Source organism: Mirounga angustirostris, unplaced genomic scaffold (genome assembly GCF_029215605.1).
Source record: "Mirounga angustirostris isolate CCGP_5_RB_7025 unplaced genomic scaffold, mMirAng1.0.hap1 SCAF_9, whole genome shotgun sequence".
NCBI lineage: Eukaryota > Metazoa > Chordata > Mammalia > Carnivora > Phocidae > Mirounga > Mirounga angustirostris.
In genome coordinates, this window is record NW_026991717.1 from 31,650,556 (window position 1) to 31,665,728 (window position 15,173).

A 15,173-nucleotide genomic window follows, 5' to 3' on the forward strand; every position below is an offset into this window, starting at 1 on the left:
CACCTCGGGCCCAGTGTCTGAGAGGTTCTCCACAGTACCTGAAGAACAGCCAAGATGGGCATCCAAAGCTCCAGACCTCTCCCAGCTCCCCTCTGCCTGCACACGAAGGTCCCTGCCCATTTGCCTAGCCGGGAGGCACCCATTCCACACTGACCCCATGTTCATCAAACTCACCCTGCTCTTTCCTACCTCCACATCTCTGCCTGCTAGATCTTTCTGCATAATTTAAGGCCCCTGATCAGGCTCAGGCACCACCTCCATACCAGAGCCTCCCACAGTGCCCCCAGGTGCAATGCCTCCTGACCCCTCTCCAGGGCGCTCCCCACCCCATCACAATGTTGATTCTAAAACAGCACCTCGAAGGCCACCTGGTATTTTCCTTTGTGTGTGTCTCCCCACAAACAGGCCCTGCCCCTCCTCACACCAGCCTAGAGGGACCAGAGGAGGCCCTGTAATAACCAGGTGACAGATGGGGGACGGGGGACGAACCTGGGCAGGGGACCCAATTTAGAAGAATCTGAATGAATCAGCAAGCAGTTGGTGAATGAATTCCAGTTCTGAATTAACAGACACTTGACTAATTGTGCACTTGAACCGTGTGCACCGTGGGGCCAGTGGCCGGAAGGAGGAGGCAGTTTGCCTGTGCCTGGCCCTCAGCCCTCGCAGGGCTGCAGGGAATCCACTGTGCGAAGCAGAGGAAGGGTGTAGGAAGGCTTGGCATGCAGGACAGCAGCCCCCGCCCCGCCCCCAAGCACTTCAGAAGCATCCAATGCGCACCAACAGCACACTGAGGGCCTCCAAGATGTGTTCTTTTGACTCTTCACTCAAGATATCTGATGCATTCAAGATCCTTTTTTCGGTCATTTACTCTATGTCAGGCCCAAGGCTCTACATGCTGGAAGTAACTGCAGAGGCCTTTAGAAGGAGCAGCACCCGTATAAGCAGGCAAGTGCATGGCTAACTGGCTAACGGGGGCATCTGGGGTGGACAGACACGAGTTTGGAGAATCTCCAGGGCCACTCACACAGCACTTGAAAGAACTCTGCAGGCACCAGCTCCCAACCCACTCAGTCTTTCTGCCACCCTCCCTGAGCCCCTCCTGCCTCCTATTCCATCCCAACTGCCCAGGTGTGGGCAATGGAAGAGGGCTCAGCCCAAGGCCCAGCATGAGGACCCAATAAGACACTTCAGAGCGAAAGAGATCATAGAGGCCAGCTGCCCACCCCTGACCTTGTACAGAGGAAACTGAGGCCCTGCCGGGGAGGACTTGCCCAGGGGCTCCCAGCCTCCTTCGTGCCCCATATAAGGGGGCTCAGGGGTACCCCTCCATGGCTGGGGGGTTGGACACCACGTATCCTGCAGAGAGCCCATGCCAGGTCACCCAAGTCACCCCATCTGTGTGGGGACCCAGATAACAGACAAGGAACCTACTTGAAGACGAGACACTAACTAGCCTGGATTCCAGATGCCTGAAAAAATCTGGGTGCAGTAAGGGTGGACCTGTATTCCAGAAGGCTTTTCTGGCCTTGGAGGAAGGAAAGCTTCCTTTTGTTGATGAGAAGACAGAGGCCCAAGTAATAGAAACATATCTATTGAAATTGCTAGGTATCCACAGAGAGGGAGGGGGCCAGGGACGGGGGACAAAAACTGTGGGGGGGGGGCAGGCAGAGGTCCCACTCTGCTCTCTGTCACCTCTCCACCCTGTGACTCAGATCTGGGGCTGCCCAGCTAACACTAACATACCCCAGAGACAGGCTGGGAGTTGGGGCTCAGGCCTGTCCGGCATCCCCACTACATTCTGTGTAGGCCTCAACCCTAGAGCTCAGGACCTAGGGGAGCCTCCTGCCCTGGCAGGTGTCCTGTGGGCTGGATCCCAGGAACCAGGAAAGGGGGTGGAAGCTTCAGAGCCCCAGGGTCCCAGGCATACTCCTTAAGCTCCCAACATAATGCGTCCTGTCCCCACCTCTCCGAGGTAATTACCCACCCCCCCTCCTCAGGTCAGGGAAGGAGTTCCGAGTCCTAGTCCCAGCTGTGTCACCTCCAGCAAGCCACTGCTCTTGCCTGGGCTGGAGGTCTCCCAGCTGTCAAACGGGACAGGCTGAACCAGGTCTGATGCTGCTGACAACTGTTCTCAGGGGCACAGTGATTTTGAGTTTCCAGATCTGAAAAACGGGATAATATCTGTGCCCGCCCTATAGCGTAGTTAAGGTTTAACTGAACTTGTCTGTACAAAGGCCAGCACCCGACAGAGTCAGAGCTCAGGATGCTACGTGCAACCGTGTGCAGACTGCTTTTCAGTCATGGCAAGAACCAGTTGGTGGTGGCTGGTAGCAAGAGGCTTCTCTTCGTTTACGGAACCCTAGGAGGGAAGGGTTTAGAGGTGGCCAGGTGATGATGGCCTGGAACACAGAGGTTGGACCCACCCATCCCCCAGACAAGCACTAGGTCCTGCAGGGGACATGCTGCCTTGGCCAACCTGAGTCCCATGGCCACGTTCGCTCTGTGGTCCTGGGCCTGCTTCCAGCCCACTAAGCATGCAGCTGAGTTCATGGTACTAGAGCACCCAGCCTCCCTCATCCCTCCCCCTCTGGCTCATCTACCCACGCACCCATCCCTTGGGGAGCTCCTTCACCCATCTGTCTGGCACAGGGGAAACAGCCTGGGCTGTGCGGTGACACCCCTGGGCCCCAATTCCTGCTCTGCGTATCATCCCACCTTGCTACACCTCATCTGAAAAATGCAGGGGACCACAGTAACTTCCCTGCCCCGGCTGGCTCACAGGGACGGGCCCTGCACAGGTACTATTTCCCCTTGTCCCAGCCTAGCTATGACCGGGGCGCCCTTCACCCCCCCGACTGCCCGGGGTTTAGATGGTTAGTTACATGGTTCCTCTTCGCTTAGAAGACCCCTGGACTGAGCTCCAGGGGCTGGGCCAGGGGGCAGGCAGACTGGTGGGCTTCAACTCAGTGCCAAGCAGGCTCCGCGATCCATTTTACTAAGGGGGACACTGAGGGCAGAAAAACACCCTCACAGTCATCTCAGAAGCAATATTTGTCCAGACCCTGGCCTCCTGACCCCACCTAAGCCTCCTGTCTCCTTCCTTCCACGGCCTCTGCCACACGCTTGCCATCTTTCAGATGTCCGGGTAGACTAGACAGAATTCTGGAGACCTGAGGCCCAACTTTCCTGCTCCTTTCTCTGAAAAAGGGTCCCAGCCACAGGGCCAGCAGGGAACTCCTCCTCCCCCCATCATCCCCCAAACCTGTCCAATTCCGTCTCAGCCAGATCCCAAGCCCCCCTCCCTAACTTGCCCGACCACAGCCCAGAAGGAGGAAGAGTAGGCCCAAATGGGTCGGTCCACTGGGGAGGGCTCCTCAGGGTGAGGGAAGGCGGGTGAGCCTCTGCCTAACGTTGAAAGCATCAGCCCAGAGGACTGCCGGGCCCCCACTCTCAGAAAAGCCTCAAGTAGAAAAACTCAGAAATGTCCTCTCTCAGCTCTGTGTCCCTGCCCCGGAGTCAGAAAGGCCAGTGTGGCTTCACCTCTTCCTGCTTCAGTGCAGCCTGGCAGCCCTGGCTGGGTAAGGGGCTGCCTCCCTGCCTGCCCCCAGCTCTGCCCTGGGGGACTGACCGCAGCCACTGCCCACACAGAAACATGCTCACCAAGGAGCTGGTTGAACCAGCTTGCCCAGGCCCGAGCGCAGCAGTGACCATGCCTCCACTTCCGCCCAGGGAGACACCTGCCCCACAGGGCCCCGGCCGGCCCCCTCTGCCACATCCCTGCCCCAGAGCTCAGAGATCCGCTCTAAGGCATCACTCTGTTCTCGACCAGATCCTCCCCAGGAGTCTCCCTTCCTGAGAGCTCAGTGGCTCGACCCTCCCTTGTTTTCTAGATCAGGAAACTAAGGTCCAGAGAGGAGGAGGCACGTCCCAGGAATACCCAGCAAAGTGGCAACACAGCCAAAACGAGAAGTCAGGGCTCATGTCTCCTGAGGCTCAAAGAAGAGGGAAGGAGAAGGACAGGAATGTGAAGGTGAGAAAAAAGGGCAGGGAAAGGAAGGAGGATGAGAAAGTGAGGAGAGAAAGGAGCCTGGGAGATGGAGAAGCTCTAGAAGTCTATCTCCTGGTAAAGTAGAGCAGGGCTGGCTTACTCCCGACTCTCCAGGATACTGAGGCGGAGGGTGGTGTTTGCTGTCCCCCAGGCTCAGTCCAGAGGTCTGCCTCGGGGCCCCACCCAGAGGAAAACTCTGCACCAAGCCAGGCCTGACCTCAGGGCCTAGGGGCCAAGGAGCCAGCCCCACGCCCTGCAGACGTTCTTCCTGAGTTACCAAGCAGCCCCAGGGAGGACCACACCTCTCTCCTGACGTCTGCCTTGCCTGTTGTCCCAGGACTCAGCCACCTGCCAAGTCAGCCCCTGACTCACTGCTCAGGCAAGAGAAGCCAGGTTAAGGAAGAGGGAGTTGGATGGGCCATGTGGGTAGTGCCCTGAACCCCTGTTGCTCCCCTGGACCAGCCCGGGTGCCCCTAGGTGACCTGGGATGAGTCACTTCCCTGGCAGTTCCTTGACGGCCCAACAGTAACAGACAGGAGCCCATCCTGTCCCTCCCCCACGGAGGGGGGCCATGAGAACTGAAAACACAGCTGGGCTTGGGAACTGGCCAACATGGACGTGTCCTTGGGGAGGCGCAGAAGGAAGGGACAGTCTCAGCTGGGCCACGGACTCCCTGTGCAACCAGCCTTCTGTGGACACCAGCTTCTTCATCTGCAAAATGGGGACAGCGAGCCTCCCGCACACAGACAGGGAGCTCACAGATAGGGTATGCGGTGGAAAGCACAGGCTCTGAAGCCACAGGGGCAGGGAGTGGAGCTTGAGAGGAGTGGGAAGACAGGCCACACTCTGTGCTCTTGTTATCTGTGTCCCTGTCCCCCACGAGCCTGTGGGCTCCTCAAGGGCAAGGCCTGGGCCCCAGTCATCTCCGTGTTCCCAGACTCAGCCTGATACCTTGATCAGCCTGATACCTGATACCTAGGCTCAGCACAAAATGGATAGATGAGCAAATGAGACAGAAACAGAAAAAAAGGAATGCACGAGCAAACAATTGGACAATACAAGGTAAACAGCGAGCTCCATGAGGTCAGAGACCAGAGCTGTCTACAATAATATCCCTGCACCTAGACTAGCACCTGCCCTGTAGCAGGTGCTCGACATACTGTGGAATGAATGAATGAGACTGAAAGACCAGATGGCCTGCTCCATTCCCCTAGGCCATCCTCAGATCCCCAGTGCCCAGCAGAGCGCAGACTCAGCAGGGGTCTCCTGCCCACTCTGGCTCTTACCTTTCTGCAGGTGGATGATGTCAGGGAAGTTTGAGAGCAGGCCCTGGTAAAGAGACAGCGTGTCGAGCATCTGGAAGAGGTCGTTCTTGGGCTGCTCAGCGAACATCTCACCAATAGCTTCATAGGTACGGCCCGTGTGAGAAATGGCACTGTTGAGGGCCTCGGAGCTAAAGGGGGGGTCCATCTGGAAAGCATGACTGATGGCCTGAAAGGCATTGCCCAGCTTCTGGAACTCCTTGCGGAAGCCTCCCACATGCTTGCGCACCAGCTCGGATGCTACAGTGCTGAGCTGCAGGACGCTGTCGTCCATCTTCTTGCTGAAGGCCTTGAAGGTGTCCACACGGTCCTCCACATCCTGCAGGTCCTGGTGCTCCGTGGGGATCTGGAAGGTGAGCAGGAAGCTGGCACCCACCATCTCATCCTTCTCTGCCCTGCGTTTGCCCATCTTCCACTGCTTGTCATCCAGGCAGCTGAGGAAATGCTGGAAGCCCTCATACTGGGACAGCACAGGGTGGCTGGTCATGTGGTCCATCCAGAGGATGAGCCGACGCTTCCGCTTCTCAATAAAGTCTTCCTCGAAGCGACCTGTGGCCTGCTTCTCTGGCAGGTGGGGCACCGAGATGACAGTGAACTTGTGCAGCAGGCGGTTATAGAGCCAGTCAAAGTGTTTGTAGCGCCGGTAGACTGGCGAGCCAGCGTGGGTAGGTGTGAGCTTGTAGGAGATATAGCTTTTGATGCCCTTGAATTTGGTCTGTTTGGTGGGGTCCTCCACTGAACAGGCAAACGGGTGGGGGTTGGCCTTCCACTGGGGGCCACGAGGGCCCATTTCGATGGAGTACGTCTCAGCAATCTTGGCCATCATGGGCACATCACCCAAGATAAAGGCCTCCACTCCAGAGCGCACGAAGCACGAGAAACGGTTGAGGTTGCGCCCCACCACGCTGCCACGCTTGGCAGATGCCAGGCTGTCCTGCCGTTCCAGGGCTGGCTTGGGCCGAAAAGCCATGTGCTGGCTGGGGTAGGCACCAGGGTAGGAGAGGTTGAGAGGGGGGTGCCCGTTGGTGCCCAGCCCACCAGCCCGAGGCTCCTCCACCACTGTGCATCCATCGTCCCAGTCATCCCAGTCATCGTCATCGTCCTCCTCGAAGCTGCCCTGGTGTGAGAGGAAGCCACTGCCCCCACCACTCCTGGAAGGGCTGGCCGCGTCATACGAGCTCACCTGGGTGCCCAGAGAGCCTGGGCTGCTGGAGGAGTCGGCATGGTTGGAGGTGGGACCAGCCCGGATGATCTCCACGTAAGAGGCAGGGAAGAGCCCTGTCTCACCTCGGCTATTCTGGCCCTGCAGCCAGCCATCCAGCGAGGTCTCACTGAAGATGACTAGGTCCTCATCCTGATGGATGCTGATCTCCTCCTTGTTCTCGCTGCGGAAGTCATAGAGGGCTCGGCCTTTCAGCGCCATGGCTGGGCCAGTCGTAGAGAGAGAGGAGACACGGTCCTACCCAGAACTGAGAATGCACTAGCAGCTCAAGGCCTGTCACAGCAACTCAGTCTCTCAGCCCCTAAACTGGGGCCTAAGCACCCACAGATGCTATCCAGCCTCCCACTACTCAAAGCAATGTCCTCGGCCCATTAACTGCCCTATTATTATTAGGTCTCCAGCACACTGCTGTGAGCAGGGAGGGATCATGTCCATAATCTGCCTCCCTTCCCCTGGCAGCCCCAGAACGGGTAGTCTCTCCTTCCTTCCACTCCCAAAAGAAAAGTCAAGTGACTTGGAGAAATCAGCTCTGAAAGGGCAAGAATTTGTTTGACACTTTCCACTGGAACAATGTTCTGAAATAGAAAAGAATCACTCAGAAACCACCGATCCAGAAATCTGGGCAGCTCTGGCTCCCAGCTCCTTCTGGCTTCTCTCACATTCCTCTGCAGATCTGCTCCTTCCTCCTCCTCCTGGGCCACTGGGTTTTCAAAAATCCAGAAAATCCAAGAGGGGCATGGAGAAAAGCAGCAGCCTCTTGAATCCAGTCCAAGGGTGGATGTGTCCGGCTTCCCAACCAGCCAGGCCGGGGAAAACAAGGACTGAGGCTTACACAACAGGCCGCCAACTCCGCGACCCCAGCGGCCCAGCCCGGTCTGGCCTGGCCCCCAGCCCCCGGGCCCCCGGGGCCCCCGGCCCCCAAGCCTTCAGCCGGCTCAGGAGGCTTCCCCCACCCCGCCTCCCGACTGGCCAGCCCCCACCCTAGGGAAGGAGGGGGTGCGACGAGGCGCTCTGGCGACTTCTGGCCACTAGCTGAGTGGCCTCTTTTGTTTGCCTAGCTCCTCAGCAGTTTCTGAGCCTGAAGCTAACCCTGATCTGAGTCCAAGGACCCCATCCAAAGGTAACCTCCGCGGTCCCCGGTCCCGGCGCGCAGGTCGTACAGACCCCCAGCCCTGGCGTGCCCGCACACACTCAACAGGAGTTTGGAGAGTGCGCTCCGGCGAGCAGATGGCGCGCCCGGCCGGCTGGCGGTCCGTCGTCCACTCGGCCCCGCGGTGTCCGGCCGGTGGGCGGCGAGCCCTCGTCCAGCACTCGCAGCCCCTCTGCGCCGCCAGCGAGAAGCTAGCTCCAAAACAACAGAAAAAAGGGATTCCGGGAGGTGGCGTCCGGAGAAAGGAGGGAAGAGCCGAGGGGGAGGTGAGGGGTGGGGAGAGGGAGGGAGGGAGGAAAAGCAGGCTGGGGAATTGGGCAAACTCCACAGCACTTCCGTGCGTCCTGGCTGGGCAGGGATGGCCCAGCTCCGCCCTCCCGCGGCCTGGGGCGCTGCAGCCCGCGCCCCCGCCCACTCCCCGCCCGCTTTCCTTCTGGCGCTCCGGGATGGGCTTGAGGGAAGGCGCCGGGACCCCCCGCCCGTCCACCCTCGCGGGGAGACACCTCTTACCCGAGGGGCTTGAGCGCCGCCGCCGCCTCGCCTCCTGGGTTCTGTCACCCTCCTGCCTTTCCCATGACGCAAGTGGAGGAAAACTCCGAAAGTTCGCAAAGTGAGGGCTTGTGACGGGGGCGCCAGAGCCGAGACCCGGGGCAGGGGGTTGAAGAAGGGTGCTGGGAGAGCCGCAGACAGCCGTTTCCCATTCCCGTGCCCCTCCACCCCACTCTGGCGAGACTGGATGAAACTGGGCCGTGGCGCAGCCTGGGGATTGTTCTCCGGAGGGGGCCCCAGGGCGGGCCCCAATGCCAGCAGCGCCCTCTGGGAAGAAGCCTGAGAGGTCTGGGATACTGGCCGCTGCAGGTCCTGGTACCTTAGCCAGACAGGGCCAGAAGCACCCCTGCCCTGGGAGACTTCCTTCAGAGGGAAAGACAAGACCCTACATATGTAGCAACAGGGAACAAAGCTTAGGCACGACCCGGCGCGGCCTCGGGGACTAGATTTTAATCGGCCGGCCGTCAGCAGCGAGGAGAGAGGGGTGGTCCGCTTAGGCTTGCACGAACAGGCAAGGGGGATCTGACCCTTGGTCAGCCCATCTGGGACACTCTGGGCACCGACTGCCAGGCACTGTGCCAGGCACTGGGGATTACATCACAACAGGCAGTAGGTGTTGTGCCCTCTTGGGTTTACAGTCCACCATCTTGTCCTTAATTCATCTATCATAATGTGTCTGTCTCACTCATTCAATCATGCAATCAAGGAAACATTAACTGAGTAATCATTCTGTTATCAGGCCCCCTGGGCTACAAAGATAAATAAGACACTGTCCTAACCTTCCAGAAGCTCAGGTAAGTCAGGAGAAGTAGACCGGTAACTCCCTACCCAGTGTCACCAGGGCCATGAAATGTGCATGGGAGGGCACCTATCTATCCCATGGGTGGAGTAAGGATCAAGGCAGGCTTCCTGGAGGAGGAGGGGCCTAAGGTGGGACCAAGACTTTAGCCCGACTCCTCTTCTAGCTATGCCCTGGAGCCTTGCCTACCCCTTCTAGCTAGAACTTCCTTCCTCCTCATTCTGACTCTTCCTAATTGCTGCAGATTAATTGGCCCAAAGTAGATCTGCTAAAAGTGGGCACCTTTGATGTTTTGAGGGGTGTAGGGTGCAGGCCTCTGGCTCCAAAACCCACTTTCATCGGTGCAGTGAGTAGATCCAATTCCCTATACAGGGATGGCATATGACCTGAATAAAGGCTTATATACAAACCCCAGAAGGCCAGGTGTTTTTTTTTTTTTTAATTTTTATTTGTCACTGTAGTTGACATATAATATTACATTAGTTTTGGGTGTACAACATAGTGATTCAACAATTATATACATTACCAAAGGCTCACGGTGGTAAGTGTAATTACCAGCCCAGGGATTAAATTGCACAGAGAAATACAATTAGTCAGGCAGACCTGAACTTTTGCATCAACAGCGCAAGGCAGTCTGAGCTGCTCCTTAGGAAGCCCAGTTATCAGGTTAGCTCAGAACCTGGAAACCCCATGATAGGAAGAGATGGTGTGACAAGTCTTTCAGCCAAAAAGCCTTGAGATCTTGTCCCCCACAATAGGGCCAGCCCTTGATTCTAAGGATTCGGGTCATCCTACTCTTGCTACAACCAGAGCTGGAGTATGTTTCCTCCAGCTACTTTTGGGACACCCCTTCTCTGGGATCTCTCTTCAGTTCACACAGCCTCTCTCCAAGCTGAGCCTAACAACAGCAATTACTTCATTAGTGCCACATACTGTGATAAACATTTTATCTTTATTAGCTCCCTTAATACAATCGATGGGATTTCTGCTCACCCGAGCAGGATCCTAGTCCAGCTACCACTCTATGGCTTTTAGTTGGTTCCCAAACACCTCAGACACAGTCATAGACCAAGCATCTTAGACTTACTCCCACATCTGTTCTGGGTGGGTTTTTCTAACTCTCAGGGGCCACCCTTATTTCCAGGTTCTTGGGGAAAATTCTCTTGAGCCTCACAGAGATTTCCATCCAGTACTGATATCTTCCATTCCCTCCCTTTCAGTGACCCTCTTCAAGCCTAGGGACAACACAGCGCGAGCGCGCGCGCGCACACACACACACACACACACCCCGCCGCCAGGTGCTAGTCTCAGAAAACTGCACTAACCTCTGTGGTTTCCCTACACCCTGCCCATTCCCTTGAGACAAAGTCCCTTTATTCAATTCTCCTCACATTATTCTAATTGGAGTGTGTTCTCTCTTTCCTGCTGGGGCCCTGACTCATGCTCGACAAATAACATCCATTCCCCATCCAAGCACCCAACTTTCCTCCTTTAGGAAAGAAGTCAGCAAGGGAGAACTGCAGCCAGTGGTTTCCAGGCTGACCCCCCTGGTGGCAGTGTGGGTACACTGGACTACACTGTAACAACGCACACAAGAGGACAACAGCCTGAGATAATGCAAGGGTACCGGGCTAGGGAGAAGTAAATCTGGGAGTTTATGCAAGTAGAATGGACTGGAATGGCATCCAACAAGCTGTGGGTATTGAAGAAAAAGTCAACCCACATCTTTAAAAAATAGATTCTCCACTCTACTTCCCCCACCAGCTACTGTCCCATTTCTCTGCACGCATGAGCAAAATTCCTCAAAATAGCCATCTATACTAGCTGCCTGCAATTTCTTTCCTCTTCTTAAACACCTCTAGCCAGTCTTTCACCGGCAGATTCCACTGAAACTATTCTTGTCAAGGTCAAAGTCATCAATGACCTAATGGTTATTTTCAGTTCCCCTCTTACTCCCCTCTTACTCAACCTCTCCATAGCATTTGACCAGGTTGATACACTTTCTTCACTTGCATCGGGAAGACCATACTCTCCTGGTTTCCCTTCTACCTCACTGGTTCATCCTCCTCTCTCCAATAATTCTTAATACTAGAGTGACTACAGAAAGCAGTCCTCTTGTCTTTTCTATCATATTCACTCCTTTGATGACCTCGTCCAGGCTCATGGATGGATACATCATCTATCTGCCAATAACATCGCAATTTTTTAATCTCCAGCCTAGGCCTTTCTCTAGAATTCCAGACTCAAAAGTCTTTCACCTTGACATCTCCCCTGGGATGACTACTAGACACCTCCAACCCAACATGTCCCAAACAGTATCAGGCATTGCACCCTAAACCTGTTCTACTTGGCAGCCTTCCCGATCTCAAGTGATGAGTAGTTTCTTCACTTGCTCAGGAGAAAAACTGGAGCCATCCTTGACTCTCCTCATCATCCTGGGATTCCTTTCACATCAGATTCTCACTACTGCTCTCCTGGTCCCAGCCACCATCTTTCTCACCCAGATCACTGCAATAGCTTCCTAATGATCTGCTTCCATCCTTGCCTTCTAACAATCTGTTCTCAACACGGCAGTTGGAGTGATCCATTTAAAACATAAGTTAGATGTCAATCCTCTGCTCTAAACCATTCAGTGTCCTCATCTCACAAACATAAAAGCCAAAGTCCTTACTTACTTGAAGGCCTATGAGCCTGTCATCTGAACCCTCTTTCCTCCCCTCCTAGCCCACTGCTCCTTCGAGGATGGCTATTACTCCTCTTCTGGCTTGCCAGGAGCATTCCTGTCTTAAGGCATTTGCAGACTGTGTCCTCTTCCTCAAATACTCTTCCCCTAGATATCCATATGGCTAAATCCCTATAAAATATCACCTTCTCAATAAGACCTACTCTGACATGCCCTATATAAAATTACAGCCCTTCCTCACCCCAAGTTCTCCTATATCCTGCTCAGTTTTGTTTCATAATGCTTATCACTTGCTAACACATATAGTTTAGTTTTTACTATGTTTATTGTCTGGGGAGAAGGAAGTTAACGAAGAGTCCTACTGCAGATATGCTGAGCAAGGGCTGAGGATGGGAGTAAGGTTGGGGGAATATGAAGGGCAAGGATGCAGTGCAAACTAGGAGAAGATATTTGTTCCATATATAACTGGTTAAGGCTTAATATCCATAATACATAAAGAACATCTTCAAATCAATTAGAAAAAAAGAAAAAAAAGCAAACTGTATTAGTTTTCTATTGCAGCTACTACAAGTTACCACAGACTTGGTGGCTCAAAGCAACCCAGTTTTATTCTTTTACAGAAATCCAAACTGGGATCTCAATGGGCTAAAATTAAAGTGTCAGCAGGGCTGTGTTCCTTCTGGAAGCTCTAAGGAAAAATTTGTTTCCTTGCCTTTCCAGCTTCTAGAGGCTGCCCACAGTCCCCTGCTCTTGGATCCCTTTCATCTTCAAAGCCTGCTATCACGTCACTCAGACTTCTGCTTTCATCATCCTATCTCCTGACTCTTCTGCCTCCCTCTTTCACTTATAAGGACCCTTATGATAACATGGGACCCACCCAGGTAATTGAGAATATTCTCACCATCTAAAAATCTTTCATTTAACCACATTTGCAAAATCAGTGTGTATACAAATTACCTGGGGACCTTGTTAAATGCAGACTCTGATTCTGTAGGTCAGGAATGGGCCTAAAATACTGCATTTCCAACAAGCTCTTTGCTGGTCCACTGGCTCCACTTTGAATAAGAAGGTTCTCAATGTATTTAGAGATTCATGTGTAATGATAAAACTGTTTTTTTCTTTTTAAGCGAAAAGGAAAAATAAACACAAAACTCAGTATAGATACCATTACCTCTGGCTGGAGGAGTGGCTGGAAGAAGTAGATGAAATGGTCCTGGTGACATTTTCTTAAACTGGGTGTCCGGTTCGAAAGTATTCATTATACTTTGTAACTTACGTATATTACATATATTATTTTCCACATATCAAGTATTATACTTAAAAGTACATGAAAACCATACAAAAATAAGACAAAATGATCAGCGAAGAAGCTAGGTGGCGTCAAAGGCCTGGGCAAATAAAGTGGTTAGTCTATATAACTTACAGATATAACTAGCCTAACAGCGTTTAATTTATTAAACTCAGTACTGGCTGACCAGAAGTCCACCCAGTCGGGCTAATTTATATGAGCTCAACTAAGGAGTTAAGTTTCGTATTTAATATCCAAATTTCTCAGACTTGCTGGGTTTTATGAACCGCCTAGCATTCCTGCTAACAATACAGATTTCCAGGAGACTCCCGTGTAAATCTCGATTCTGTGCGTGTAAGGAAACAGCCGGGAAATCAATATTTTATATGTTCGCCGGCGTCCAGCCCCACTAAACAGGGAGGGACCACTTGCCCGCCTGGTGAAGGGCCTCGCGGTAGCGAGCGACCGGGACTACCCGGTCAGCCCCCGGCCCGCTGGCTTCGGAAAGCTCCCCACCAGGTGGGAGGAACCCGACGAGAGGTTAGCACGGTAAACCCCATCAAACAAGCACGGACGGCGGTCACCCGTCTTCCCCAGGATTGTCCTCAGCTTCTCCGAGCAGACTCACCTGGAAGTCCCTAAAAGACGTAAGTCTGCATGAGAGGAAACGATTACCGCACTAGGGGATATATTTTTGGTAACTGAAAACCTCGCGAAAATTTAAAACAAAAAAACGAAAACAAAAACACCTCCCAGTGTCGTGTCCCCGCCCGCCGCCCCACCTCCAGCCTTTCTTCGCTACTTCTTCCCGGTTCCTTCCGCCAACGCGAAAGGAAACGCGAGAAGAGACGTGGGGCGTGGCTCCACTCTGACCAATGGAAATCGAGGGCGTGGCCCTGAGCCTTTCTCTCATTGGCCCAGGGTCCCCCGGCCTGATCTTCGCGCTCGGAGACGACGGAAGTCGCCCAGCCGCTAGTACGCGCTCTTAGCCTGGGGTTTTGCCGCCCCGGGAGCCACCATCATGGTGCGGAAGCTTAAGTTCCACGAGCAGAAGCTGCTGAAGCAGGTGGATTTCCTGAACTGGGAGGTCACTGACCACAACCTGCACGAGCTGCGCGTGTTGCGGCGTTATCGGCTGCAGCGGCGGGAGGACTACACGCGCTACAACCAGCTGAGCCGGGCCGTGCGCGAGCTGGCGCGGCGCCTGCGCGACCTACCCGAGCGCGACCCGTTTCGCGTGCGCGCCTCGGCCGCACTGCTGGACAAGTTGTACGCTCTCGGCCTGGTGCCCACGCGCGGCTCGCTCGAGCTCTGCGACTTCGTCACGGCCTCGTCCTTCTGCCGCCGCCGACTGCCCACCGTGCTCCTGAGGCTGCGTATGGCGCAGCACCTCCAGGCCGCCGTGGCCTTCGTGGAACAGGGCCACGTGCGCGTGGGCCCCGACGTGGTCACCGACCCCGCCTTCCTTGTCACGCGCAGCATGGAGGACTTCGTCACCTGGGTTGACTCGTCCAAGATCAAGCGCCACGTACTGGAATACAATGAGGAGCGCGATGACTTCGATCTGGAGGCCTAGCGGGTCGTCCCAGCCACGGCTGTATTTCATAGATGGGAAAGCTGAGACCTGGTGTTTGAGATACTGAGAGGGCGCTCTCCCCGAGAGTGTGTCAGCCAGGCTTTGGTTCTTAAGAACTTGGCCCCTCAGCCGCAGGCCACGCACAGAGCCAAAGGGTACGGCCGTTTTCCATGAACTTTTGTTAGTCCTTGGACTATTGATAATTAAATGACTTATTTAAGAGACACTGGGAAGCAGTTTTGTGCTGCACTACGGAATTGTTAGATTATGTGCCTGAAACATGGTAGTGTGAAGGAACTTTGCTCCCCACCCCTTCCCCTTGGCTTTCTCTTTATTTTATAGCAGGATGGTTTGGGTCAGTGTGTTTAATTCGAATACTTGCTCTGGTTTTGTGATTACGCTGTGTACAGACGATGGAGAATTTGGTCTCAAGTTTTCATAAAATGGGTGAGACTGTAGTGTTGTGGGTGCCCTCCCTTGCCTAAAGGAAGACTTCCTAATGCCAGTAAATGGTCCAGCTGCTTTGTATGTGCAAA

General features: G+C 54.3%; 2 protein-coding genes across 8 annotated transcripts in view; one reads left to right on the top strand and one right to left on the bottom strand.

Moving 5' to 3' along the window:
* Window positions 1-13,835, bottom strand: part of SNX33 (sorting nexin 33) — a 69,210-nt gene extending 55,375 nt beyond the window's left edge. For 2 of the 7 annotated variants that reach the window (XM_064570126.1, XM_045899654.3), the window contains exon 1: window positions 5,335-8,189. In XM_064570126.1, the coding sequence (XP_064426196.1) occupies window positions 5,335-6,793 (1,459 nt within the window). In that variant the 5' untranslated portion in view covers window positions 6,794-8,189. Of the gene's footprint in view, window positions 1-5,334; window positions 8,193-8,252; window positions 9,472-13,689 lie in introns of those variants that run through there. The other 5 variants (XM_064570125.1, XM_054513426.2, XM_045899651.3 and 2 more) reach the window with 5 other exon arrangements.
* Window positions 13,836-13,971: 136 nt separating this feature from the next.
* On the top strand, window positions 13,972-15,173 carry IMP3 (IMP U3 small nucleolar ribonucleoprotein 3). Its single transcript, XM_045899655.2, has one exon. It carries the CDS (start codon window positions 14,083-14,085, stop codon window positions 14,635-14,637), a length of 555 nt encoding a protein of 184 aa, XP_045755611.1. The 5' UTR covers window positions 13,972-14,082; the 3' UTR covers window positions 14,638-15,173.